The sequence below is a fragment of the Drosophila rhopaloa genome, unplaced genomic scaffold (assembly GCF_018152115.1).
Source record: "Drosophila rhopaloa isolate 14029-0021.01 unplaced genomic scaffold, ASM1815211v1 contig_115, whole genome shotgun sequence".
In the NCBI taxonomy this organism is placed as follows: Eukaryota; Metazoa; Arthropoda; class Insecta; order Diptera; family Drosophilidae; genus Drosophila; species Drosophila rhopaloa.
In genome coordinates, this window is record NW_025334990.1 from 3,128,730 (window position 1) to 3,152,032 (window position 23,303).

The 23,303-nt window shown below is 42.1% G+C and overlaps 7 protein-coding genes and 2 non-coding genes across 11 annotated transcripts; 4 read left to right on the forward strand and 5 right to left on the reverse strand.

Annotated features, from left to right (window-relative positions):
- Positions 1 to 1,416: 1,416 nt before the first annotated feature.
- Positions 1,417 to 2,915, reverse strand: LOC108040080 (zinc finger protein 277). Its single transcript, XM_017117321.2, has 2 exons — positions 2,634 to 2,915; positions 1,417 to 2,578 (listed from the first exon to the last, which is right to left on the reverse strand). Exons 1-2 carry the CDS (start codon positions 2,878 to 2,880, stop codon positions 1,470 to 1,472), a joined length of 1,356 nt encoding a protein of 451 aa, XP_016972810.1. The 5' UTR covers positions 2,881 to 2,915; the 3' UTR covers positions 1,417 to 1,469.
- A 683-nt stretch (positions 2,916 to 3,598) lies between these two features.
- Positions 3,599 to 8,974, forward strand: LOC108040088 (transmembrane protein 53). Of its 3 annotated transcripts, XM_017117329.2 has the most exons (5): positions 3,599 to 3,708; positions 4,021 to 4,200; positions 4,287 to 4,462; positions 7,671 to 7,952; positions 8,076 to 8,974. In XM_017117329.2, the coding sequence occupies exons 2-5, from the start codon at positions 4,086 to 4,088 to the stop codon at positions 8,664 to 8,666; spliced, it is 1,164 nt and encodes a 387-aa protein (XP_016972818.1). In that variant the 5' UTR covers positions 3,599 to 3,708; positions 4,021 to 4,085; the 3' UTR covers positions 8,667 to 8,974. The 3 variants fall into 3 exon arrangements, with proteins under 3 accessions (XP_016972818.1, XP_016972820.1, XP_016972819.1); XM_017117331.2 differs by lacking the exons at positions 4,021 to 4,200; positions 4,287 to 4,462 and having other exon boundaries at positions 3,620 to 3,708; XM_017117330.2 differs by lacking the exons at positions 3,599 to 3,708; positions 4,021 to 4,200; positions 4,287 to 4,462 and adding an exon at positions 6,586 to 6,678.
- A 340-nt stretch (positions 8,975 to 9,314) lies between these two features.
- Trnas-uga lies at positions 9,315 to 9,396 on the reverse strand. Its single transcript has one exon. It is a non-coding gene; the product is annotated as a tRNA-Ser (tRNA).
- A 510-nt stretch (positions 9,397 to 9,906) lies between these two features.
- Positions 9,907 to 9,988, forward strand: Trnas-uga. The gene has a single exon. It is a non-coding gene; the product is annotated as a tRNA-Ser (tRNA).
- Positions 9,989 to 10,427: 439 nt separating this feature from the next.
- LOC108040089 (rRNA 2'-O-methyltransferase fibrillarin) lies at positions 10,428 to 12,620 on the reverse strand. The gene is made up of 3 exons (XM_017117332.2): positions 12,508 to 12,620; positions 11,941 to 12,389; positions 10,428 to 11,172 (listed from the first exon to the last, which is right to left on the reverse strand). The coding sequence occupies exons 1-3, from the start codon at positions 12,518 to 12,520 to the stop codon at positions 10,591 to 10,593; spliced, it is 1,044 nt and encodes a 347-aa protein (XP_016972821.1). The 5' UTR covers positions 12,521 to 12,620; the 3' UTR covers positions 10,428 to 10,590.
- A 1,246-nt stretch (positions 12,621 to 13,866) lies between these two features.
- Positions 13,867 to 15,770, forward strand: LOC108040090 (solute carrier family 2, facilitated glucose transporter member 1). The gene is made up of 6 exons (XM_017117333.2): positions 13,867 to 13,972; positions 14,029 to 14,139; positions 14,204 to 14,962; positions 15,026 to 15,238; positions 15,297 to 15,399; positions 15,456 to 15,770. Exons 1-6 carry the CDS (start codon positions 13,886 to 13,888, stop codon positions 15,734 to 15,736), a joined length of 1,554 nt encoding a protein of 517 aa, XP_016972822.1. The 5' UTR covers positions 13,867 to 13,885; the 3' UTR covers positions 15,737 to 15,770.
- A 1,136-nt stretch (positions 15,771 to 16,906) lies between these two features.
- Positions 16,907 to 18,731, forward strand: LOC108040087 (tektin-B1). The gene is made up of 3 exons (XM_017117328.2): positions 16,907 to 17,236; positions 17,482 to 17,913; positions 17,976 to 18,731. The coding sequence occupies exons 1-3, from the start codon at positions 17,025 to 17,027 to the stop codon at positions 18,628 to 18,630; spliced, it is 1,299 nt and encodes a 432-aa protein (XP_016972817.2). The 5' UTR covers positions 16,907 to 17,024; the 3' UTR covers positions 18,631 to 18,731.
- On the reverse strand, positions 18,665 to 20,994 carry LOC108040086 (protein arginine N-methyltransferase 7). The gene is made up of 3 exons (XM_017117327.2): positions 19,259 to 20,994; positions 19,053 to 19,204; positions 18,665 to 18,994 (listed from the first exon to the last, which is right to left on the reverse strand). The coding sequence occupies exons 1-3, from the start codon at positions 20,960 to 20,962 to the stop codon at positions 18,739 to 18,741; spliced, it is 2,112 nt and encodes a 703-aa protein (XP_016972816.2). The 5' UTR covers positions 20,963 to 20,994; the 3' UTR covers positions 18,665 to 18,738.
- Positions 20,995 to 21,502: 508 nt separating this feature from the next.
- On the reverse strand, positions 21,503 to 21,887 carry LOC108040084. The gene has a single exon (XM_017117324.1). It carries the CDS (start codon positions 21,869 to 21,871, stop codon positions 21,596 to 21,598), a length of 276 nt encoding a protein of 91 aa, XP_016972813.1. The 5' UTR covers positions 21,872 to 21,887; the 3' UTR covers positions 21,503 to 21,595.
- Between the last annotated feature and the right edge of the window lie 1,416 nt (positions 21,888 to 23,303).

Genomic DNA, 23,303 nt, shown 5'->3' on the forward strand with positions numbered 1-23,303 from the left:
AAACATTAAATAAAATTATACATAATTACTCAAGAAGACCAGTAAAATCATGTCTTAGGTTTTAATGAAAACAATTAAAAATATATTTAAGTCAAGATTAGGGACAGCTTTTGTTTCTTTAAAATATCACAAATTAAATTGTAAAAATGTTTCTCAAAATACAAATTTTTAAATTGTAGAAAAATAAGTGTTCTACACAAAAATTAGGTAGTTGCAGAAATGTACACTAATATAACAAAAAACAAGAAAGGAAAGCTAACTTCGGGCGGAGCCGAAGTTGATATACCCTTGCAGAATACTCTGTAAATTATATTCTCCAAAATTATTCATAAGATGCATTCTTAACACTCATAAAAAATCCCAACTTCCTAACTTTAAAAACACCAAAGTTATGGCATTTCCAATCGTTCAGTTATATGGCAGCTATGGGATATAGTCGGCCGATCCTTATGAAATTTGAAAGGTCGGATTGATTGGCTAAAAATAAAACCTATAGAAAATCCCAACTTCCTAACTTAACAAAAACCAAAGTTATGGCATTTCCGATCAATCAGTTATATGGCGGCTATAAGATATAGTCGGCCGATCCTTATGAAATTTGGTAGGTCGAATTGATTGGTCAAATATAAAACCCATAGAAAATCCCAACTTCCTAACTTCACAAACACCAAAGTTATGGCATTTCCGATAAATCAGTTATATGGCAGCTATAGGATATAGTCGGCCGATCCCTTTGAAATTTGGTAGGTCGAATTGATTGGTCAAATATAAAACCCATAGAAAATTCCAACTTCCTAACTTTACAAACACCAAAGTTATGGCATTTCCGATCATTCAGTTATATGGCAGCTATAGGATATAGTCGGCCGATCCCGGCCGTTCCGACATATATACTGCGTGCAAAGGAAAGAAGGGTGTGTGCAAAGTTTCAACTGGATAGCTTTAAAACTGAGAGACTAGTTTGCGTAGAAACAGACAGACGGACAGACGGACATGGCTATATCAACTCAGGAGGTGATCCTGATCAAGAATATATATACTTTATAGGGTCGGAGATGTCTCCTTCACTGCGTTGCACACTTTTGACCAAAATTATAATACCCTCTGCAAGGGTATAATAAATGGTGGTATTTATGTACTTTCACTTATTCAAAATAATTTGTGTCAAACTAAACTCTTAATAGTAATTAAAACTCCTTGGATTGAAGATGACTCTACGAATTTGAAAGATTTCTGAATGATTTGAACCATTTATTGAAATAGTTATTGATTTTCAATAACTATTGATTTTCAATAACTATTTCAATAAATGGTTCAAATCATTCAGAAATCTTTCAAATTCTTAGAGTCATCTTCAATCCAACGAGTTTTAAAAAGGTCTCATAACTGTTACGTGTAAATAAATAAATGCCGCTCTAAGTTTTATAACTATTTACTCAGTTTCCCTTAAACTAAATCGATTTAACACTTTACAGCTTAAAATTCTCTAGAGACAATCGCTCGGCATCCTTGTTGATCTGCGCCAGACTATCCTCGGAGATGATGCGCACCACTTCGGCTTCAGGATCATCACCAGCGGAATCGTCCAGCACGCAAAGCAGTCCATCGTTCTCCATGTACGGAAAGAAGAACTCCGGTTTGTCCCAGTTCACTTTGCTTCCGACACCACAATGAGACTCCTGAGCCATGTGCTCCACCAGCAACTCCTGCTCGTCGAACTGGAGGTCGCAGGTCACGCAGCGCAGCATGCACATCTGCCGGCGGAGATAGTTGACAACCTTTACCCGTTGGTAGAAGTTCAAGGAGCTGGTGGCCTTGTCAAAATCCAAACGGTGGGCATCGTGCATGTGATCCTTGAGGCCGGCAAAATTGTCTCCGAGATGACAGCAAAAGAGGCACTTGATAGCACTCGGTTCACCATCGGCCGCCCAATCCGACCAGTCCGAATCGTGTTCGTCCTCCGAATCCGGACGGGCAAAGTGCTTGTCAAAGTCCACGCTGCCGGTTTCCGGATCAGCTAATGTGGACACGGATGCAGTTTCCTGTCTTCGCTTTTGGTGCTGCTGTTTTCGGGGCGTTGGAGCCGCTGGTCTACGATTATAGTTTATGAGGAAGTACTTGTCGTACTCCTTTCTATTGGGGTTGATCCGCTTGTGTCCCTTCTTTCGCATGTGCTCTTTGAGCGTGGGCCGATCCCTGAAAATCTTTTCGCAGTAGAGGCACACCAAGCGGTTAAGGTTCTCCTCTAGGTGATCCAGCAGCTCGTCCACGTACACCAGCTTCTCGGGCTTGCCCACCAGCAGGAAGTGCTTGTCGAAAAGATGGTCCAGGTAGTCTGCTCTCAGTCCATTGATTATGGTCCTGCAGAAGAGGCACTCCTTGGAAAAATTTCTGTCTGTGAGTTCGAACTGATGTCGCTTGAGGGCTTCACTCAGGCGCTTCTCCTTTAATCTTTGTCGCAGCTCGTAGTCTTGTGGTAGAATATCACATAGAAGGTAGTATTTCTCATTCTTGGCGTATTTTCCATCGGGAAGTTGATCCAAAAACATAGTAGTGCAATATTGTTCAAATTCGTGTTCTATGGTTAAGGTTATACAATTAAAAGGTTACTCTTAAGAATTGGTCATCCATACCCTGAAACTCCTTCCCCCAGTACTGCAGATAGTCCTCTAAAAGCGCAATATCCTCCACATCGGCTATGACCAGGCGGTGCTCCAGATATAAGTGTGCCAGACAGTCATCTTTGTCGGCGGGAAATATGTACACCTTGTCGCATTTCAGGCACTTTATGGCTGTATTTGCCGACGGTTTGAGTGGCGGACTGCATTTAATTTCCTCGGGCGATAAATCCTCCCCAGAAACAGCCACCGCGTGCTCCATTTGTCGGTGTTTACCTTTTCCTGCCCTGCTCTAAGAATCAGTATGACCGCAGGGGGTTACCCAAAATATACTGTTTGGTACATTTGCTTTAGAAAATACTGCAATTAAAAAAAATGTGCACTGGAAAGTTCAAATTTTATCTTATTACAAGACCTTTCTATGATATCTAAAATAACCAAAAATCTGTGGCGACATGCTCATGTAAACTGCCATTTGCCTGTGGTAAAATAAGTCCTAACACAGATATCACTTCAGCCATATAAATATTATTCTTACATTTTAAATGCAATCAAATAATTTTATTAGTTTGCTTTGACATTTTATCCGGTCCTAAACAATAAATCAAATTCAGAGACCGAAAAGTACCGTTATTATTAGATTTTAAAACCACAAAATCATTGACAAAGACGAGCCCCAGAAAAAATGTTCACTGCTACATGTAATTTATTTAACATGACTTTTTATGTTGTCAATTTTCGATTACAATCCAACTGTACATTTTTTTTTAATGTTTTAACTAATGATATAATTTAAAATTTTAATTTATTAACTGAGGTTCTTCAGTGGATATTTGGATAAAAAAGAATTTTTCTTTAAAACTGGACCTTGAATTATCAAGTTGGTCATTAGGCCACAACAAATTTTCTTTCCGTGTAGAAAAAGTTTAAAACGTTTTAAATAAATACCGAAACATACCACAACCAGGAATTATTTTTTGATGGCGTAGAAACACTAAAAGCAAGTGGCCCCACTGTTAAGCGGTTTGTAGTCGGGGGCGGAATTGAAATTATTAGCAAACAAATCGAAACACGGGAGCACGACGTTAGCGTAAGTGTTACGGCGATCGATTTAGTTTGTTACCAATTGAAAAGTCATCAACATCCACACAGTCACACCCCGCACTTATCCACTCTCACACTCACAGCCGCACTCACACGCACAGGCAAAGGAGACAAATTAGAACCTGAATCTCAATTTATCAATTTAATAATAAAAATTGAGACTCGTCTGCAGTGGGTACAAAGTTCAATCCGTGTGCATTGGCCTGTGTTTGTGTGAGTGCCCATGCGTGTAAGGGCGGCCGGGTGTGTGTGCAGTACGCAAATAAGAAAAACCATTGCATTGCAAATCATTTTTCAGTCTGTGTCCAAAGCGCTTTTGTGAAAGTACTCCCCGTTCTGCAATTTCCCGTGCAATTTTCCGCAATGGCTGCGCACTTTTTTCGCACTGCATTTTACGCAACGGCGGCGAGAAAATCGATGAGCCTGCCCTTCGCCGGACGGACAGCCGCAACTCTAGCCGTGGGCCTGTCCTTTGGTGGTAATTGCTCCCAGATTCCGATTCCGCTTCCGTTTATTTATAATTGTCTTTCTGCATTGCACATTCCATTCCTCGCGATTAAATAGCGCAAAATAGCCGGGCAGCCGTGCCGTACGAGAATGTCTACGCGGACAGCTTTTTCGGGGGCTGCCAAACCCAGGGACTGCTGAAGAGCCCCCAAATCCGCCAGATCCAGCCCCCGCTGATCAGGAACTTTTCGAGCTTGCAGACAGGCCATCAGCAGCAGCAGCCGGTTCCGAATGTAAGCATTATCCCAAAACAATGTATCTCTTGGGGTTTCCAGTGAGCAGGTTCAGTTTAAGATCACCAGAGGTCCAAATTCAGACACAATTTTTTCTTATTAAATATCAAATACCCTTCCTTTATGAGACATTCCTTGTCAGATCAATTGCTCTCCACCAAACGGTCCCAATTATTAGAAATATTATTTTGGCTTAGAAGAAGGTTTCAGGCAATATCTTACCGATCAATCTGAGTGCAGTTCAAAACATGTTTATTTTCCGATTAAAAAACAATATTTTGTTTTTTAAAAGAAACACTTATCTTTATTAAGTGCATTAGTCACTCCCTAGTGCCCTCTTTTTTATATAACCCATCGCTTACTCCTCAACAAACTTCAATTATTCCAAAAACATATTTAATTTAATTATTTATACAGCGGGAATAAGCATACTTTAATTGAAACAATTCATCTTGAGTTTAAAATACTAAAGAACAAGGCTGTAAAAGTTTTACTGTTACACTTTTTATTATCTTTATTAACATTTGACTTGACTTAATATTTGATAATATAGAAAATAAAGTATCAAAATATTATGATCGAATGAGCCTTGGCACATAATAGGTTAAATTTGCATTATTATAAAAGTCATTGTCTTTACTGAGCGTGTTCAAGTTTCATGTGTTTAAATACTTTAATTTATAAGTTCTGAAAGTCTTGTAGTAAATGGACAACATGAATTAAATCGCTCGTCGATTAAAGTATTTCTTATAAAAATCTATTTCATGGAGTGACTACTTATCAAAAAGATAAGACTGAATGTCCGAGATGGACTTGAGATTAAATATGGTTATATATGTCTATTACAAACCGCGAGCAATAATTAAATAAGCGACAAGTATTTAAAAATACTACGATGACTTATAATTTCCTTAGATAAAAACACAAAATCATGAAACACATAATCCATCTTATTTTCCTATTGTCATTCAATCAAGACTTGGGTAAAAAAAATTGTTTCTTAAGAAATCTCAGTAAAGTTAGCAAGTTGTAAATGCATTTTAGCTAAAGTCCGATCTACAAATCAAATAGATTTCATATTAAAGATTAAATTGTCAGGGTATTTCATATTTTCGTTACTTAAGTTCTCAAGCAAATTGTCTTATACCTCTGTTGATCTTAATTTAAACTTTTACATAATTTAGCTTCTTCATTTCGTGCATATTTTATTTTGTGATTGTTAAAATTTGCATGCTTCAAAAAATTGTATTCCTCGCACTTTGCACCCGGTTAATGATTTCGGCTCTCTATCCCCCACAACCTCTCATCCTCCTCTATGATAATTTGTACAGATAAGCTCCGCTTACTTTATATATATTTATAATATTTTTTTAATTGTTGTTTACCAATGGCCTGCAATTAGTAAAGGCTCATTAGCCGCTTGAACTAACCAGAAAATTATTGAGCAAATGTACATATGTATTTCAGCAAGTCATATTACCGATATCGAATTTCATTGAGCTCCAAACGTAATCCTTAGGCGTATTTTTGGAACTACCCTCGCATTGAGCAAGCTCAATTGAGCTGTGGGCATAGCTTTTTCAATGATTCAAATCATGATGGCGCCCAATGACAAGCTTTCGCCCGAGCCGCCAAACATTTGTGTTCTCTGTTTATTTTTAGGCAGCAAGTCTATCATACCTAAAACTTTTTTGTGTGTTAGGGTATTCTGGGTCTTAGATCTGTACATAAATAAGTTATTATCAATTAAAAACTATTTATAGACAATTCCAGTCTTATTTATCTGGTTTAATAGGATCAAACCCTTAACCTTTTTACATCGCGTCTCTCTAACACAGTGTAGTATATTTTTAGATGGTATTTCTTAGTCGGGACTCAACATTTTCTCAAAGGGGACTGAGGCTTCCAGTGCGGCAATGTAATTTAAACCAATGCCGCAAAGAGTAAAAAAACATATTCCTCCATATACACACACATCAGCTGAAATAACTATTTTCCATGGGGAATGTAAGCTCGACTCAATTCCGCTCAACTATCCGTGATCGTTCCACTTTTCAGTGGATCGCTGGGTATATGCTATATATTGTGGATCAGTCAGTTAGTCAAAGTTGTTGCACCTGCTTAGTTTTATCTTCAATATGGACTTCCTAATTGAGATAACATTGCTGGTCATATTGGCAATTATATTGCTAAAAATCTATCATCGGGCGAAACGAGTGAGTGGCCGTGAACTTTCGGTTCAAGTTCAAAATGTCAAGCCAAAGTGAAAGTTTTTTTCCAGCTTCTCTCATTCACCCGGTGCCTCAATTATTTGATCTTCCTCTTTTTCTAATCTAAATTGCAACTGCTTATCGTTAGATTATGCAGGCCTATCATCGAACTTAGAATGCTATCAGTCGGTTTAGCCTTCTAAAATATAGGAAAAGAACCTAAAACCTTTGCACCGCCTTCATTTAGTCTTCTGCCTTCCTGGTAATTAGTCGCGTGCTTGAAGCTATTTCTGATATTTCGGTTCTAAAAAGTATTGGACGGAAGCGAAACTGTATAATAAAACGATTGCAGTACACATTATTCAACAGACTACCATTAAGTACACTTGTCAGCTAGATCTGTATTCTAATTAGGCGTGTGATATTGTGTTCAGGCGTTCGCAAAGTGAACATAGAAATTTAATATCCTACTCATTAACACTAGCGATTCCCACAAAAAGACCAAACGCACACCTGGAGTAATCTTATCAGGGACAGCTGTTTATTATCACGTGTTCAGCGACTTTTTCAAGGTCAGCAGCTGTTGCCGTGGATAAATCTTAGCTATATCTAATATTCCGCATAATTTGCACGGATTTTGGTGCCGCAATCAATCTACCGTAAGACTCTAACCGATCAGACCATTTTAACCTCTCAGACTGTCAAATCTAATCGGCCGCGGTTTCAGGTAGCGACTGGACCTATCCAATCGTTGGTTTCTAGTGCGATTAGCTTATGAAATAGTACGCGGTTGGTAATTTATTTTTAGGGCCTATTGACTACTGAGCGGAGATAGTTAAAATTGTATGCATATATACTAAGTAATGTTGAATCTATGATGTGTACAAAGCGCTTAATTTATTTGTTCTGTTGTTGAAGTTTCATTTCCTCTAACCTCACTAATCATGTCATATCAGTGTGCCTAACTAAGATTAATAGTGAATCTCTCTCCTACTCAGAGCGCCATGGCCCCGTCGAAGAATCGTCGGTATATATCCTCGCAGGATATTACCAAGAATATGACTCTGTACACCAACAACAAGACTCAAATCGAGGTGGATCCCAAGACGCTGGCCTTTAAGAAACCAACTGGCAACCCACTGGTCCTCATGATGGCCTGGCTGATGGCCAAGCAGAAGCATCTGAAGAAGTACGCCCAGATTTACACGGAGATGGGATTCGATGTGGTGGTGGTCCACATTACGCCCTGGCAATTGCTCTGGCCGGTCAAGGGAACTCAGGTATAAAATAAATATTATTTTGATAAATTGGAAACTGCAGAAAGTCTAGTGTACCAGTGAATCAAAGTAATAATTCGCTTTTAAATTTACCAGACACTAATAATTCTCTATTTTTCTAACCAGGTGGTGGCCGCTGAGACTCTGCGATTTTTGGAGAACAACCAGTCGTATGAACCGATCGTGATGCATGGTTTTTCTGTGGGCGCCTACCAATTGGGCGAGATCATGCTACAGATGTCACGCGACATGGATCGCTATGGCAGCATCTTGGAGCGTTTTGTGTGCCAGATTTGGGACAGCGCCGCCGACATCACCGAGATCCCAGTGGGTGTGCCCAAATCGATTTTCCCAAGAAACGAGCGCATGCAGAGCGCCCTGCGCAACTATACGCTGTACCACATGAAGACATTCCACAACCAGGCCACCATCCACTATATGCGATCCAGCCAGATGTTCCACTCCACACTGCTCAAGGCCCCAGCGCTGTTCTTCGTGTCCGACAACGATCCCATTGGCCCGCCATCCTCCAACCAGGCGGTGCGCGAGAACTGGGAGCGTGCAGACATTAAGGTGACTTTCAAGCGCTGGGAGCGATCCCAGCATGCTGCCCACTTCATGAAGCATCGCGATGAGTATCTGCAGACGCTTTTCAATCACTTGGAGACCTGTGGTGTCCTGGAGGCCATCGGCGTGCCCAAGCGCGCCAAGTTGTAGGCGTCTCTTTTGCAGAGTCGCTGACGAATTCGGTGATATACATTTATTCAAAAATCAACGCGATTACGATTTTATCCTAGATGCTAAGACCTAAAGTTTAACGAGAAAATTAAAACCAATGTCCTCTTGGAATGATTATGATCTGTGTGTCTTTCGCAAGACAGAATCTTCAAGCGCCCGCAAGGGAAATTCCTAGGCTAAGCTTAATGTCGTACTCTATCAACACACAGAAAAATGCTCTATGCCTCTATATTGTTATATTGTGAGATCGCTGCAAAACGGCTAAATAAAGTAATTTAAATAGTAAATATATATTTTTTAATGTTTTAACGAAATTGCTTTTGGATGGACTTGAAAGTACAAATTTCTTGAATGCAGAAAGAATAAAAAAACATAATATTTTAACAACACTTATAACAAATAACATTGAATTGTACAACCTTGGCCAGCACCAATATAAATATAGGCATGTCCGTCCGTGTGGACCCTTATCTGTCCGCTTACATGCAATTTAGTCTTATTTACAACTAGAAATTTATATAATACTTGACCGAAAAATATTGTAGAAAACAAGAAAAATTCGATTATCTTTTTCCATGATTATTATTGAAACAATACCAAATTAAAAAAAATTGTTAAACCACATATCGCTGCGGACAGGACTTGAACCTGTGCGGGTAGAACCCAATGGATTTCAAGTCCATCTCCTTAACCACTCGGACACCGCAGCCTTATCAAAAGGTGGGATATTTGTTATGTCATCATTGGTGCTGCATAATTTTATGCAGATGTCTCGTAATGAAAATGGCAGTCAATTTACTATAACCATTACAGTTAGTTTTATTATTATTTATTTTAGTTCCATTGTAAAAACTTCTGCATATTTAATTTTATTTGATAATACTATCAGATTAAAACAAAATTGAAGGATATATTAAACTCAATTGTAAAAAAATCATTATGTAGTTAATTTAAAAAGTAAAATTATGTATATATTTTTTTAAATTAATTTTTTTTGGCTTCCTATAGTCCACTCAGCCACGAACGCGGAACTCCCACTACCGTTTAATATAGGTAAATAATATGTTTAGCCAAGACACGATCCTAGAAGCGTTCTCGGCTCTTATAATTATTAAGCCATCCCTGGAAACATTTTCGTTCAATAGACCAGAAGGGGTTGGGAACAGTGCTAAAATTTCCCATTTATAACAAGTTTGAACTTTGCCACATCGCTGGCACAGCTGCGGTGTCCGAGTGGTTAAGGAGATGGACTTGAAATCCATTGGGTTCTACCCGCACAGGTTCGAATCCTGTCCGCAGCGAATTGTTCTTTTTTTATTTTGTAAATTTAATTTTTGTTATTATTATGTAGTAGTTTATTTTGTTGCGGATCATACAAATATTGGGTGTTTATTTTATTTGTAACATTTTTCATTGGTACACTTATTTACTTAATTCTAATTTTTCCGTGATGTTTGGAAAATGTTTTTATTATTTTACCTAGTCTGACTTTACTATAAACTTATTAAAAATTGGATTTGATAATTTGTAGCTTTATTGGTTTTAGTTTGAAAAGGCCGTAGATCGACCCACTTTGACTTGATAATTGTACAAAAATCTTGGCGGAATAAAATAAGGAAAATTTTAATTAGGAACTACTTTAATTTCGATCCAACCCACACAATTTCCTTGGCTTTTTTACAAGCCAATGACTCGTTTTCATTTGATTTACAAAACCACATTTTATACATACGCCCTCCGTCACGCTTTTGGTTTCTGTATATATTTTGTACGTCTGCTACAAAAATAGTTTGCATTTTGATTTATCTTTAAAACTATGGTTTTATATTTAAAAAGAAACTTAATACAACACGTCTGTATTAGTACAATAGCCTTAAAACTAAGCCCGGCAGAAGTCATCTGCTTACTGCTTGGGCGGTGGTCGGTAGACGCCGACAACGACGGCATGGTCTCGCTCGTAGGGCTCCAGCGTGAGCTGCTCCTGCGGCTTCAGCTTGTCCGCTTGCATCTTCTTCACCTCGGCGGCGAATACCGCTTCAGGCTGCGCCGTGGAGTCGATGCAGGAGGCCTTGATCGAGATGACAAAGTGGCCGCCGTTCTTCAGGAAGTGCTGGGCATTTAGCGCCACAATACGACCCTGATCTGGCTGGGCAACGTCCGCGAAAATCGTGTCCACCATGCCAACCAGCATGCGGTACTTGTGTGGATGGCGAGCGTCCTCGATGATGGGTATGATGTTGGTGCGCTTCTTGGCAACGTTGATTAGATCACGACCGGATCGGTGTGAGAACTCCACGGCGTAGACCAGACCCTCGGGTCCCACCACATCCGACACATGGGAAACTGTCGTTCCGGAAGCGGCGCCCAAGTAGAGAACCTTGGAGCCTGGCGGCATGTGAATCTGCTCAACTCCACCCAGGACGGCAGCAGCCAGCTTGGAGCGGAAAGGATTCCACACACGGTACTCAATCTTCTCGCCATTTGTCTGGAAAGAAATGTAAGTTAATTAAAAATATGCTGACGAATTCATATTAAAATAGTTTTAAAAAAGACTGGGAAATGATAGGAGGAACAAATAATCGCTGGATAATTTCAGGCATTGGTCTTAATATTTATATATTTCTACATGGTAAAAATTTATTTATAGGACCCGGAAAGTTTTTACAAAATTGAAGTTAATTAATTATGTATGAACAAAAACTAAGATCTGATTATTCTCATTGTTTTAAAACTTAAAAAAGAAAGTTATTTTTCTAAGTTTAAATAATTCTCACACACGTAATAAATATTTTTGTTCTTTTTTTGTAATATGAATATAGATACTATTATCTAAAATTACGGGTTTTGAAAATAATATACTTTTAAAACACGAAGTAGCTTTAACTAATTTTTAGGCAAATCAATCAAAAACAGAAACCATATAAACGCAGCACTTGAATTCTCAAAGAAGATAGGTAATAAACATGTGGTATTCGAAGATAAGCGGTCTGAAACTATCCGAAAATCACTTTTCAAAATGGTGGATTTGTTTGGGTTTGGATTGTTTTGGGATAGGTAGCGCCTCAGTTGTGCATTGTTCTAAGCAGGCCTTGGAGCACCCGCGACTGCTTCACGTGCACCTGGAGTGCACACAGCCACAGGTGGCCGCCAAGGATGCTCATGGCCACATGATGCCATGTTCTGTACCCCTGCACAACCTCATCATCAGCTGGGGATCTGGATTATAACTAAGGAGAGGGAATGGAAGACAAACCTCGACGGAGATGCGCTTCTCGCCGTACACCTCGGATCCGGGTACAAAGTTCCTGGTGACCAGGGCATCCTCCTTGCCGCGGGCAATGAACACACCCTCGTGACGATGGGCCTCGATGGTGACCGTTTTGCCGCCCTTGAAGCCGCCGGCGCCTCCACCACGTCCACCGCCGCCGCGACCACCGCCTCCGCCTCGTCCTCCAAAGCCACCACGGCCACCGCCTCCACCGCGTCCTCCGAAGCCACCACGGCCTCCGCGATCGCCACCACCACGTCCGCCTCCACCACCTCCACGGCCACCGAATCCGCCTCGACCTCCGCGATCTCCACCGCCGCCGCGTCCACGGCCGCCTCCGAATCCTCCTCCACCGCCACCACCTCCGCCGCCGCCACGCCCGCGGAAGCCACCACCTCCTCCACCGCCGCCGCCGCCACCACGAGGACTGAATCCTGCAAAGAAAAATGATCACATTTTAATATTTACACAGTAAGAGGTTAAGTTTAGTGGTCTAAATCGTAGATAAACTGATTGTTTTAATTAGACCCATTAATTGATAGGTTTGCGCACCTGGTTTGCCCATTTTAAGCTGCTGTACTTGCACTTTTTAATACAACTTTAAACGAAATGTGATTGGGTCCGTTAACACGCGGCAACCAAAACGCTCGAAAAGAAAAACACGTGTGTGTGACAGTGTGACCGCGTTGAAATACCAACAAATGTTTCCGAAAATACCAAAAAATGTATAAGCCATAAGGTGGCTGACTTGAATGGAAGATTAGCGATGTCAAGACCCATGGAGAAGAACTTCGATTAAATTCCGCCGGCACATATTTCCTGATTTAAAAAAAAATAAAATATTTTTTTTTTTTAGACGGATAATAAGACAACAGACAACAACTAAAGATAATACTTTAATTTTTGTATTTATATGAATAATGACTGTCATACTCAAGAGCAAATTGCAACACATTTCGTCTACGAGTGAAAATAGTAGATAAACGACAACTTTATATATTTTAATTTGCCTGACGTTCTTAAAAAATAAGCAAAATTATGGCATATGGACACTTCCATCCTGTAGTATTTCTACTAGAGTCCTGCAGGAATGCACTTATGAGGTTTTTTAAACATATGTGTTGTTCGTTGTCAATCTGGAGAAATTGTTAAAGTAGAGATACCGATCTCTGAGTCCGGATACCGATCTCAGGATCTGTATCCTGATCTCAGAATTGTTATCCCGGTCTTAGGGCTCGTATTCCGATTTCAGAATCTGTATCCCGATTCTAGGATCCATATCCTGAACCCAGGGCCTGTGTCCCGATGTTAGAATCCGTATCCCGATTTCAGTAAATTTGGAAAAAATTTGATATCAGAAATTTCATCACGGTTTTTTCGCCCTTAGCCTTTCCAAAGTTATTTCAATTACGGTCGTATACCTCTAATGAATATAAGTCAGCCTGTCCATACGGGCTTTCCTTATTGAGCTACTAAACGTGCGGCGCTCCTCCAACTAATCCAACTTACGAAATAAAACGAAACGAGATTTCAGTAGTCATAGGCTTTTATTGCGGCTTCTGTGATACGGAGCTGAGGTATATTCAACACCATTTATCACCATCGTGACATTGATTAGATAATGCAAATAACGTACCGTTTGGCTCATTGTAAATCAAAACCATTAAGGAAACTTCGTAAAGATGAATGGCCAAACAAGCCATAAGAAGCCGCAATCATGTTGATGCACATTGGTACATTCCCATTTTTCATTATAGGCATTGTATGCCAAGCCCATCGGGCATTCGGATGACTATGCCATCGGTTATCTTTACGTTTGATAAACGTGATTCCTAATCTCCTAATGATATACGATCTGCGATGATCCGTTTCCCAGCAACGTTCCGCCAACAAAAGCTCCATAAGCAACGTTTTACCCATCAGATGCGCAATGGAAAGGCAAAAAGGCGGCGAACCGCCTCATGAACGATCATTGAGTCCAGAGGAGCCCCTAATGGCACACAGAAAGACGAATCAGGTAAGGTAACTGAAGGTTGATATCCTGGAAGAGGTCCCATTACTCCTTGTTTCCAGGAGGAGCAGCCCCAATGGAGCTGGTCCCTTAAGTGGGCGGCAATCGGATCCTCGCTCGGAGCAGCCGTTCCAGTGGGATACTGCACGGGTGTGATGAACAGTCCCGCTGAGGTGAGTAGCACCCCATTCCGCCAGCGGCACTCAAGTTCCTCAAGAAGCCAAACTCATCCCCCAGCTCATGCGCTCCTGGTGCAACGAGACTCTGATTGCCCGCTACGATGTGAACTTGGGCGAGTCCAGTCTGGAGCTGCTGTGGTCGGCCCTTGTTTCCATATTCCTAGTGGGAGGCGCCATCGGGTCGGTGACGGGCGCCACCATGGCCAACAGGTTCGGACGCCGCGGCTGCTTCAACATCTGTGGCATCCTTCTGGCGCTGGGCGCCATTTGCTTCTACTCGTGCCGACCCTTGGGTTCCGTGGAGCTCCTGCTGCTGGGTCGGCTGCTGGTTGGATTGGCCGGTGGTCTCCTCACGGCCTTCATGCCCATGTGGCACAGTGAGATCTCGGCTCTCTCCCAGCGCAGCACACTGGCTCCACTCTGTCCGATGGGCCTGACCCTGGGCGTTGTGGTGGCGCAGGTATGCAGCCTGCGGTCGGTGCTTGGAGGTCCCGAAACCTGGCACTTTGGCCTGGCCCTTTACGGCCTCCTGGTGGCGGCATGCTATGCCCCTTTTAGGTGGTATCCCGAGAGCCCCAAGTGGCTGTACGTGGTCAAGGGGCGCAAGGAGGAGGCACGTCGCCAGCTGCAGCAGCTGAGGGGTTACTCCGCGGACAGCGTCGCACTGCAGGTGGAGATGGACGAAATGGAACTGGAGGCTGCTTCCAAGGTGGCGGCTAGCGGATTGGTGGAGGTGCTGCGGGATCCTAAATTGCGTCTACCGCTGATCATCGTCTGCGCCTTCCTGGGTGGCCAGCAGCTTTCGGGGATAAATGCAGTACGTATTGGACTAGTCTTCGGACATTCCAGAGTGTAATTTCCAACCTCTTCTGTTCCTCAGATCTTCTACTACTCCGTGTCCATCTTCCGCAAGGCGGGTCTGTCCGTCCAGGCGTCGGAGTGGGCCAACTTGGGTGCAGGTTCCCTCAACTTGGCCACCTCGATGTTGGGTCCCGTCTTACTGGAACGAGTCAACCGGCGACCACTGATGCTTTTCTCCACCTTTTTCTGCACTGTCTTCCTGTTTCTGTTTGCCATGATGCTGTACTTTATTGTGAGTAGTATGGGGCCTAATAGTTATCTATACATAGTATTAACCCAATTCATTTTAGGAGATTTATAGCTGGTTCGCCATGGGTTGCATTGGCTGCATATTCCTGTATATATTCTTCTTCCAGTTTGGATTGGGTCCCATACCCTTCTTCATTGGAGCAGGTGCGTTGATCTGTCCAATAATGGCGGCTTAATCGTCTACTATATTGACTCTACAGAACTGTTTGAGCTGGCTTCTCGTCCAGCTGCCATGTCACTGGGAAGCGTCGTCTACTGGCTGTGCAACTTTGTCATTGGTATGACCTTTCCGACCTTCCAGAATCTCTGGGGCGCCTTGGTCTTCCTGCCGTTCTCGGTCACCTGCCTGCTGCTCTTCATCCTGACGAAACGATATTTGCCGGAGACGCGTGGTCGCGAACCCTTCGAAGTGGCTCCGCTTGTCGCCTCGGGCTTTAAATCAAAGGTGCTGCTTAACCAGCGGGTGGCAAACGAATCGTAGACCGAGTTAAATAAATAATCATCTGGGCAGGTTCTTTGATTGATTTATATATATAAAACCTTAACTCGGTTAGTTCGATCCCTTACATGTTACGAGTAAAAGGTTGAGAGTGCTAGCCTCTTAGAGGATACCAAAAGAAAACTCCTGACTCAGTGGAGAGCACTGGGTATTTGGAGCACCTGAGTCACCACCACAAGGTCATTAGGGTCAAGGACCATTTATTAAGTAATGATTGTGTTTTTTTGTTAGTGTCGTACCTCCAAATAAACTTAAATTTAAACAAGATAAAACACTGTAGTCGAGTGCCACGACTATAAGATACCTAAGATAAGAATTTAAAATAAATCCATTTTAGGTAGCGCCGTCTGTCGAACTGAGATCAACACAAGCTGAGAAAGAGCTGCTCCCCCGCCCCCGCTAAAAGTGTTTTTATCTCTTCCGACACACGCTGAAAAAAAACTACGGACTCATTGGAGAGCACTGGGTATTTGGGGCACCTGAGTCACCACCACAAGGTCATTAGGGTCAAGGACCATTTATTAAGTAATGATTGTGTTCTTTTGTTAGTGTCGTACCTCCAAATAAACTTAAATTTAAACAAGATAAAACGCTATAGTCGAGTGCCACGACTATAAGATACCTAAGATAAGATTTTAAAATAAATCAATTTTAGGAAGCGCCTAGAACCTAGAATCTTTATGCTAAATATCTGGTTGTTATAGTTTTTGAGATATTGAAGTTCATACGGACGAATAGACATGTCAGTCTGTCAAAAATATATATTTTTAATAGGGTCCTAATCGACCTGCTACATACTTTTTAAAAAGTACAATATACCCTTTTACTCTATGAAGAACGGGTATAAGTACTTTATTACTGTAATACCTCTGAGTTGAAATTCCTTATCATAGGGCTACTAGCTGAGATAACTCCAAAAAAAAAAACAATCTTCTCAGAAATCTAATCCCGTCAACTTTAAAGTGTTTAAAAACCATGCAAAAAGTAAACATAATTTCATTATATATTACTATGGTAATACGCGAAATGAAATGTATATATACCAAATTCTGTATCTTTAAACCTTAACAAACAAATTACAGGGCGTTGTCCTTGACAATGACCCAAACACCTTGGAGATCTAGTGTTCGTTGATCAAACAACCATTTGCAATCGATGTTTCGGCCGACTATTTCAGTCCACTTTGAGAGTTCTAGTTGACAGCATACATTTTCTGAAATTACTGAAGAATAAATCCAATTGTTTAATTGAAAACTTTAAAACATACACAATGGCCTTCCATTCGGTGGTAACGATGGAGAAGCCGCTCCAGCACATATCGCTGACGGACTGGTACGCCCGGGTAAACCAGATGCGCAATGTGGCGGATGCCCGGAGGTCAGACGCCTTCGCTATGCGCCATTCATCCAGATCGCTGAGAAACGAGACGAGGATCGAGGGCGACTGGGCCAACTACGAGACCAATGAAGCCCTGACAGATCGGTGAGACTATAAAAGTTACATCGCAATTAATTGAATTGCATTTTAGACACAAGCAAAATATTATTGGAATTTATTACTTTCCACACCAAAATGAATTTAGGATTCACTAGGAATTGGGAATTGCTTTTAAACCTTTTTTTGCAATATATTTTTATGTTTTTTTTTATATAAGACCTGAGTTTATTCTTATTAGCGATATCTACATGCACTATAAAAGTTGAAATAAAATTTTTCCTGTGTACCAGTATATCAGAATTGAATCGCTGGAGGGATATAATCTCAAAGTCCTTCGAGAGGATCGAGCGCGAGATCTTTATGCTGCAGGAGGAGAAGAACGCCACGGAACGGGAGTTGGAGGCACTGGCGGGTCCGATCTCCGTTATAGCCGAATGCCTCACCATGAGGGATGGTCGTCTTGGGTCGGAGATCACCTACGACGAGGCCGATACGGAGATAAAGAACGAACTGGTCGTATTGGAGAATAACCAAAGGCTGCTAGCTGATCGTTGCCAGAAGGCGTGGGAAAAGCTAAATCGACTGGAGGAGGTGCGCTTCAAGATCGGCCTGGAGATCGAATTTAAGGTGGAGGCGGTGCAGCTAGACAACTCTCAGTTGGCTCTCGATCGCAACTCGGCGAATATCTCCTACAAGCCGGATCCCACCAGGAACCCAAAGAAGTGAGTTATAAAGTGAGACTTAGCTAAGGGCTTTTTAAATTAATTTCGAATCACTCATTAAGTTCCTGCTCCTACGAGACCTGGCTGGAGAACGTGAAGAATATTAAGCTGCTGGCGGAGAATGAGCTTGCGGATACGTACGCCATCCGGGAGGCTTTGTTCGTGTGCCGCGAGAAGGCACGCAACATGCTCCAGTCCCAACAGGAGCGGGCAGAGCACACCATTCGCAAGCGTATTTTCGAAACGCAGCGGGCCAGGAACGAACTGGAGTGGCAGCAGCTCAAGATGAAGGACGAGATGGAGAAGGCGATGTGTGAGATTCGCACCTCGGAGAATGCACTACGGGACAAGACCGATGCCCTGAAACTGGCTGAAACGCGGCTGGAGAACCGGGCCCAGAGGTCGGGAATGGAACTGTGCATGGACCAGGCGCACGACATGCTCTGCCTGGAGGTGGAGAAGCTACGCGAGATCCGACGACGCCTGCAGGCCAAGATCGACGAAAGCAAGACCAACTTTAATCTGCTAGAGGAGCACGGCAAGAGGATCGACGTGGATCTGGAGAACAAGCAGCACTCGCTGATGACGGACATCAGGGCTTTAGATCTGCGTATGCGCCTCCGAGGAGGGGAATTTGGTACCAAGGTGACAGGCTCCTCCCAAACAGACAGGAACATTACTCTCACACGCATGGAGGAAGAGATTCCCAAGGATTAGACTGTCTTTTAAAATATCACTCATTCAATGCATTTACCCTGACGTTCATTGCTCGTTGTAATTTTGTCCAAATTTTGGTGAATAAATGCTAAAATTCCAAACAGGGTTTTAAAGCTTCTTTTGGCTAAAGCTAAAGTTCAGTTCGCCTAGCAGTGGTTTAAAATCCGTGCTCCATTCGACGTGGGTGTTGACTTCTTTGCTTTTTCTGGGAAAGTGCACCCCCTGGCGTACGAACATATCCCACTTTACAAAGTCACCGGGAATGACTGGTTCACTCGGACCACTGCTCACAACGGATCTGGGACTGCTGTCATCGACCAACTGCCAGTCCACCCATAAAGCCACTCCATTGCAGGTTCCGGGACTGAAAAAACGAATGGGATTGGTATTCCATTCAGTTTTTACTTAAGGATTTTACTTACTGTTTCAGTTCTATGCTTCCTTTTAGGTCAAGCTCTTTACTAAAATTGCTAAACTCCACACTAAGCACTTCCTGAGGCTCAGAAAGGGCGCGGCAGGGATATTCCCAGAGAGGCTGCGCCTCCACCAGGGAAACTGCTTGCTCTGCAGATCTCTGTAAGGAAAAACATCTTTACTCAATTTCATTAAATCATATTTAATGACATACCTCCACCATTTCATCGAACAAACGCAGATCAAATCCCTCGCAGTTGCCAACAGGTGCTCGAATCTTGTGCAGATCCAAAAACTCCACAGGCAGGGCATATATCCGTGCTGAACAAGGCGAAATCCTCACGTTTTCCAGCAGCCTGTCCTTTATTTTTATGAGCAAGGTGCCAAAATAAAAGTTGTCCCACGGCAGAATCGCATTAAGAAAGTAGGGCTCCGCAAAGATGTGGGTAAGGGCAGTCAGCTGCGAATCTTCAAGTTCTTCTACTTTCTCAACGAACTGGACATTCTTCAGCTTGTTGTGCTGTATAATCGATTCAAGTAATCTTCGCGAAAAACGATGAGGTTCGTGAAGTTGGACAGAAGTAGCTCCCAGAGCAGAACTCGCCAGACCCAACAGGCAGCCGTTTCCGAGGACCAATACATTTGATTTTCCCGGCTCAATGTTATCCTCCAAGTACCGCAGGTAACGTTTGTTTCGAGGCGCCTGGTTAATCTGGCCAATCCTGCTCCGCGAGTAGGTCATGTGCAGGTCACAGGAGCACGTATGACGTCGCACACTTTTCGTCGGCGCCTCTTCCCGAGCATCGAACCAAAGGGAGTACTCATCGTGATGGCAACTCAGGTGGAAGGATTTACCTGCCTCGAGCAGTTGCAGGGGCTTAGGTATGTAGTAAATGGCCTGCATCCAGTGATCCCGCCAGGGCACCACATTGGGTAGCGGGTGACCCTTCCCCTTCTCGGCTGCCAGTTCCTTAAGTTCGGGGTGCGCCCAGTAAGGAGCACAGCTGAGTAGTATGTCGCCGCTATCATCAAGATGGATGTCCCACCAATAGAAGACCATTTCAGCGGCTCCAGGTTGCTTAGATTGGAGTTGTAGTCGTTTCTCCCTTTGCTTCTCACGTTCCTGTTTACGCTGAAAATCAAACTGGAAAATCTCCACGGGATCGGTGAGTGGGCGGAAGGCGGAGCTTGGCAGCTGGGACAACTGGACGTCGTGCAGACCGGCCTCTCCTTGGCAACCTTTAAGCTGCTCTGGCGGTTGCAGTAGAGGTTCGCCGTCCAAGTTGGCCAGTGTTTTCAAGCTGTTCCACTGCGCCGCCAGCGGAGATTGGGCCACCTGGGCATAGCACCTGGCGCGGGCGGGAATACAGAGGGCATCCTCGGTGAGCAGCTCGGCATGGGCATGGTTATAGATCCCGATGGCGCCCTCTCCTATCAGTTCCGTGTCCAGCAGCTCGGCCACCAGAAGGTTGGCTTTTTGCGGCATATCCTCACCCACGTGGATGTCGGTGGAACGCTTTCGGATGAGCCGCACCTTATCGCCGACTCCATTGGCGGCCAGAATCTTCTCCGCACAATTGGCCATGGGCAGGAAGGCTTCGCAGGCGGTCACCGAATCCGCTCCTGCTGCCACTGCCATCATGGAGAGAATCCCAGTGCCGGTGCCGATGTCCAGAACATGCACCTCTCTGCCCGCTGCTCGCATTCCGCCAATGGTCTTCTTAAGAGCTGCGAAGTACTTTTGATTGCGCTCCCAGTCGTGCAGCATGTCGCCGAATCCCGCGTTGGCTACCTCCAGGTGGTAATCGTAGTCATCTCCGCGCTCCTGCCAGGAGTTTTCGCCCGTTATCGGGTTAATCACTTGCGAAAAGCAAGACATTGTGCGGGAAAAGCGTGACCTCAACAAGTTCCTCAACATAAAAAACCGGCTAAATAAATAACTCCCACAGTGCTGGCAACATGCTGTTAAAAAGAGGTGCTATATGCACCTAGATATGTCTAAAAATAGCTATTTTATTCTAGCTAAATAAATAGCTAGATAACAATAACATAAGATAAAGTTTAAAATTAGGATAATTATTAAAATAAAATTAAATTAAAATAAATAATCATTAAAATAGTACAAAAAATTATATACAACTTTTTTTTTGGCTACAAAACCAACATCTGTGATATATTAAAAAACCGATAAATAACTTGGGATCTATTTATAGTGATGGCTAAAAATATTTAAATTTACATACAAATCTAAAGATATTTTCAGATGTCAATAAAATTTCCATTTTAAATCACAATTAAATAATAGCTAAATCTGTCGGGAAAATAGTTAGAACGGCATAGTGGTGCCACTATAGCAGAAAACCTTGTCATCTGGCAGCACACTACTTCCTTGGAAAATGCATCGAAAGCCCAGCGATAAGTCGATAAATTCAGTTCATTGCGCCAAAAAGGTGAATATTTATTTGACCGTATAATTGTATTATATTAGTAATATTTTAATTTCTTAAGGCTAATTATTTATGCGTATATGTTAAACATAATGTGTTGTGTTTTAGAACTGCAGGTCAAGCCGCCGTTTGACGCCAGGTAAAAGTTTTGCACGATGCCGCAGCTGCAGATGTCTCAAACCACAGTTTCTGGCCAAAGGAGTCTCACTTTCGCACCGTTTGCTCTTCCTGGTGGAAACTGTGAACTCTTGGGGATAGTCGGCAACATCTTTATTCGCATCGGACCAATTGTTCAATATGTACTCAACCAGAGACAGTCCCAGGACAATGAGGATCAGACAGGCGGGATCGGCTTGGAAAAACGACAGAGGACCATCCATTTTTAAGTGTATTGACTTCTTCATCTGCCGATTGCGAATGATTTAAAGAAGAAAATAACTCGTAATATATATACGGTCAGTACACAAGTCAGGTAAGATTTAAGCGCTAATTTAAAGGTCCATCTCAGCAAGTACCTGATATGGGGTAAAAAGGTCAAGACATAATCTTAATCCGTTTGTTTTGCCGAAGTTATGACTTAACGGCATGTTAAAATGTTTCGAACAAACATGTCTTAGCGTGAGTTATTGCATAATAAAGTTTTTTGGGAGGGTGAATCTAGATAAACCCTACATAGAAATACTCTATATAATCCAAATTTTTTTTAAACAAGTGCTCTAGAAATTAGTATAGTAACCACCACATTGTATGGCCAAAGGAATAATGGTGGCATAACACAATTTGTTTTTCATTCGGTACACTATGGTTGAAGTGTGTATCTTAAATGTAATGTTTTTGAGTTTGCCAATTTAGACAATCATTTTAATCGTGTTTTAAGTAACACTCTCAGTTTTGTGTCTTGTTTTGAATTGCTTTTAGTTAATATCGGCTATGTTCCTCTTATTCCGGGCAATTATTTTAAGGCTTTGATTTTGTTAATCAATAAATAAAGTAGCTAATCGCCCTACTACGAAGGTATGATTTAACTGCGTCAAGGAATGAATCTTATCAAATTAAATGCCCCTTTAATGTATCTAATTCGTACTGTAAGCAAAGGAATCATAACCCAGTAGCTAATTAAATGCCAAGATGATTTGAAGAAGGCCTAAATAGGTTATGTTTTTAATTATAGCAAAAATAAAGGTTTGGAATGATGGGAATTATAGTTTGTTTCTCCATATTCCTGCAACAATTTTGTTGATGCTTAATTTATATGCTTAAATCGTTCCAATAACTTTCTTTATATAAATACAGAACAATGAAGTTTTGTAAGAAAATAAGTTACCAAATCTAAGTAAATGCTTGTTAAACGTTTTGACAATACACAAAGGCATTCTTATGTACCTACAATTGGCTACTGAATTTAAACTCTGAATGGTACTTTATAGAATCAGGTTGGTTAATCTACAACCAATTGATCACTGAATACCACATCTATGATAACCCAAGATTAATTTGTTTTGTATGCGACGTTAAAAAAACCAACTAGGACGGTTCAGTTTGAGTTCTACTTTCCTGAGCAGCGGATCTTTAGAACCATGATAATGGAGAGGCTAATCCAAGTCTACCATGGATACACATTTCTAATTGGCTTGACGTCGTACATAAATATCAATGGCAAATTTCGGCAAACGAACATTACAAAGGCGTATGCCTTAGCCGTAAATATCTTTATAATCGTTATTCTCCCACCGGTATTTTGGAGAGTAATGAGAGCTGCCAAGAGCGAATCCTTTCTCCCGGAATCAATGTTTTTAATTTCTGTCGTTCATT

Excerpts from the sequence above, each read along its gene's own strand:
- LOC108040088 (XM_017117329.2), top strand. The coding sequence starts at position 4,086 with ATGGCTGCGCACTTTTTTCGCACTGCATTTTACGCAACGGCGGCGAGA. Across the intron at positions 4,201-4,286 it reads CGTGGGCCTGTCCTTTGGTG|CGCAAAATAGCCGGGCAGCC; the intron begins GTAATTGCTCCC and ends GCGATTAAATAG. Across the intron at positions 4,463-7,670 it reads AGCAGCAGCCGGTTCCGAAT|AGCGCCATGGCCCCGTCGAA; the intron begins GTAAGCATTATC and ends TCTCCTACTCAG.
- LOC108040089 (XM_017117332.2), bottom strand. Across the intron at positions 11,173-11,940 it reads AGAAGCGCATCTCCGTCGAG|ACAAATGGCGAGAAGATTGA; the intron begins GTTTGTCTTCCA and ends ATTTCTTTCCAG.
- LOC108040086 (XM_017117327.2), bottom strand. The coding sequence starts at position 20,962 with ATGTTGAGGAACTTGTTGAGGTCACGCTTTTCCCGCACAATGTCTTGC. Across the intron at positions 19,205-19,258 it reads TGTTCGATGAAATGGTGGAG|AGATCTGCAGAGCAAGCAGT; the intron begins GTATGTCATTAA and ends TTTTCCTTACAG. Across the intron at positions 18,995-19,052 it reads GGAAGCATAGAACTGAAACA|TCCCGGAACCTGCAATGGAG; the intron begins GTAAGTAAAATC and ends TCGTTTTTTCAG.
- LOC108040084 (XM_017117324.1), bottom strand. The coding sequence starts at position 21,871 with ATGGATGGTCCTCTGTCGTTTTTCCAAGCCGATCCCGCCTGTCTGATC.
- LOC108040087 (XM_017117328.2), top strand. The coding sequence starts at position 17,025 with ATGGCCTTCCATTCGGTGGTAACGATGGAGAAGCCGCTCCAGCACATA. Across the intron at positions 17,237-17,481 it reads AATGAAGCCCTGACAGATCG|TATATCAGAATTGAATCGCT; the intron begins GTGAGACTATAA and ends CCTGTGTACCAG. Across the intron at positions 17,914-17,975 it reads CCCACCAGGAACCCAAAGAA|TTCCTGCTCCTACGAGACCT; the intron begins GTGAGTTATAAA and ends TCACTCATTAAG.
- LOC108040080 (XM_017117321.2), bottom strand. The coding sequence starts at position 2,880 with ATGGAGCACGCGGTGGCTGTTTCTGGGGAGGATTTATCGCCCGAGGAA. Across the intron at positions 2,579-2,633 it reads CTGGGGGAAGGAGTTTCAGG|AACACGAATTTGAACAATAT; the intron begins GTATGGATGACC and ends CCTTAACCATAG.
- LOC108040090 (XM_017117333.2), top strand. The coding sequence starts at position 13,886 with ATGGAAAGGCAAAAAGGCGGCGAACCGCCTCATGAACGATCATTGAGT. Across the intron at positions 15,239-15,296 it reads CCATGATGCTGTACTTTATT|GAGATTTATAGCTGGTTCGC; the intron begins GTGAGTAGTATG and ends AATTCATTTTAG. Across the intron at positions 15,400-15,455 it reads ACCCTTCTTCATTGGAGCAG|AACTGTTTGAGCTGGCTTCT; the intron begins GTGCGTTGATCT and ends TTGACTCTACAG.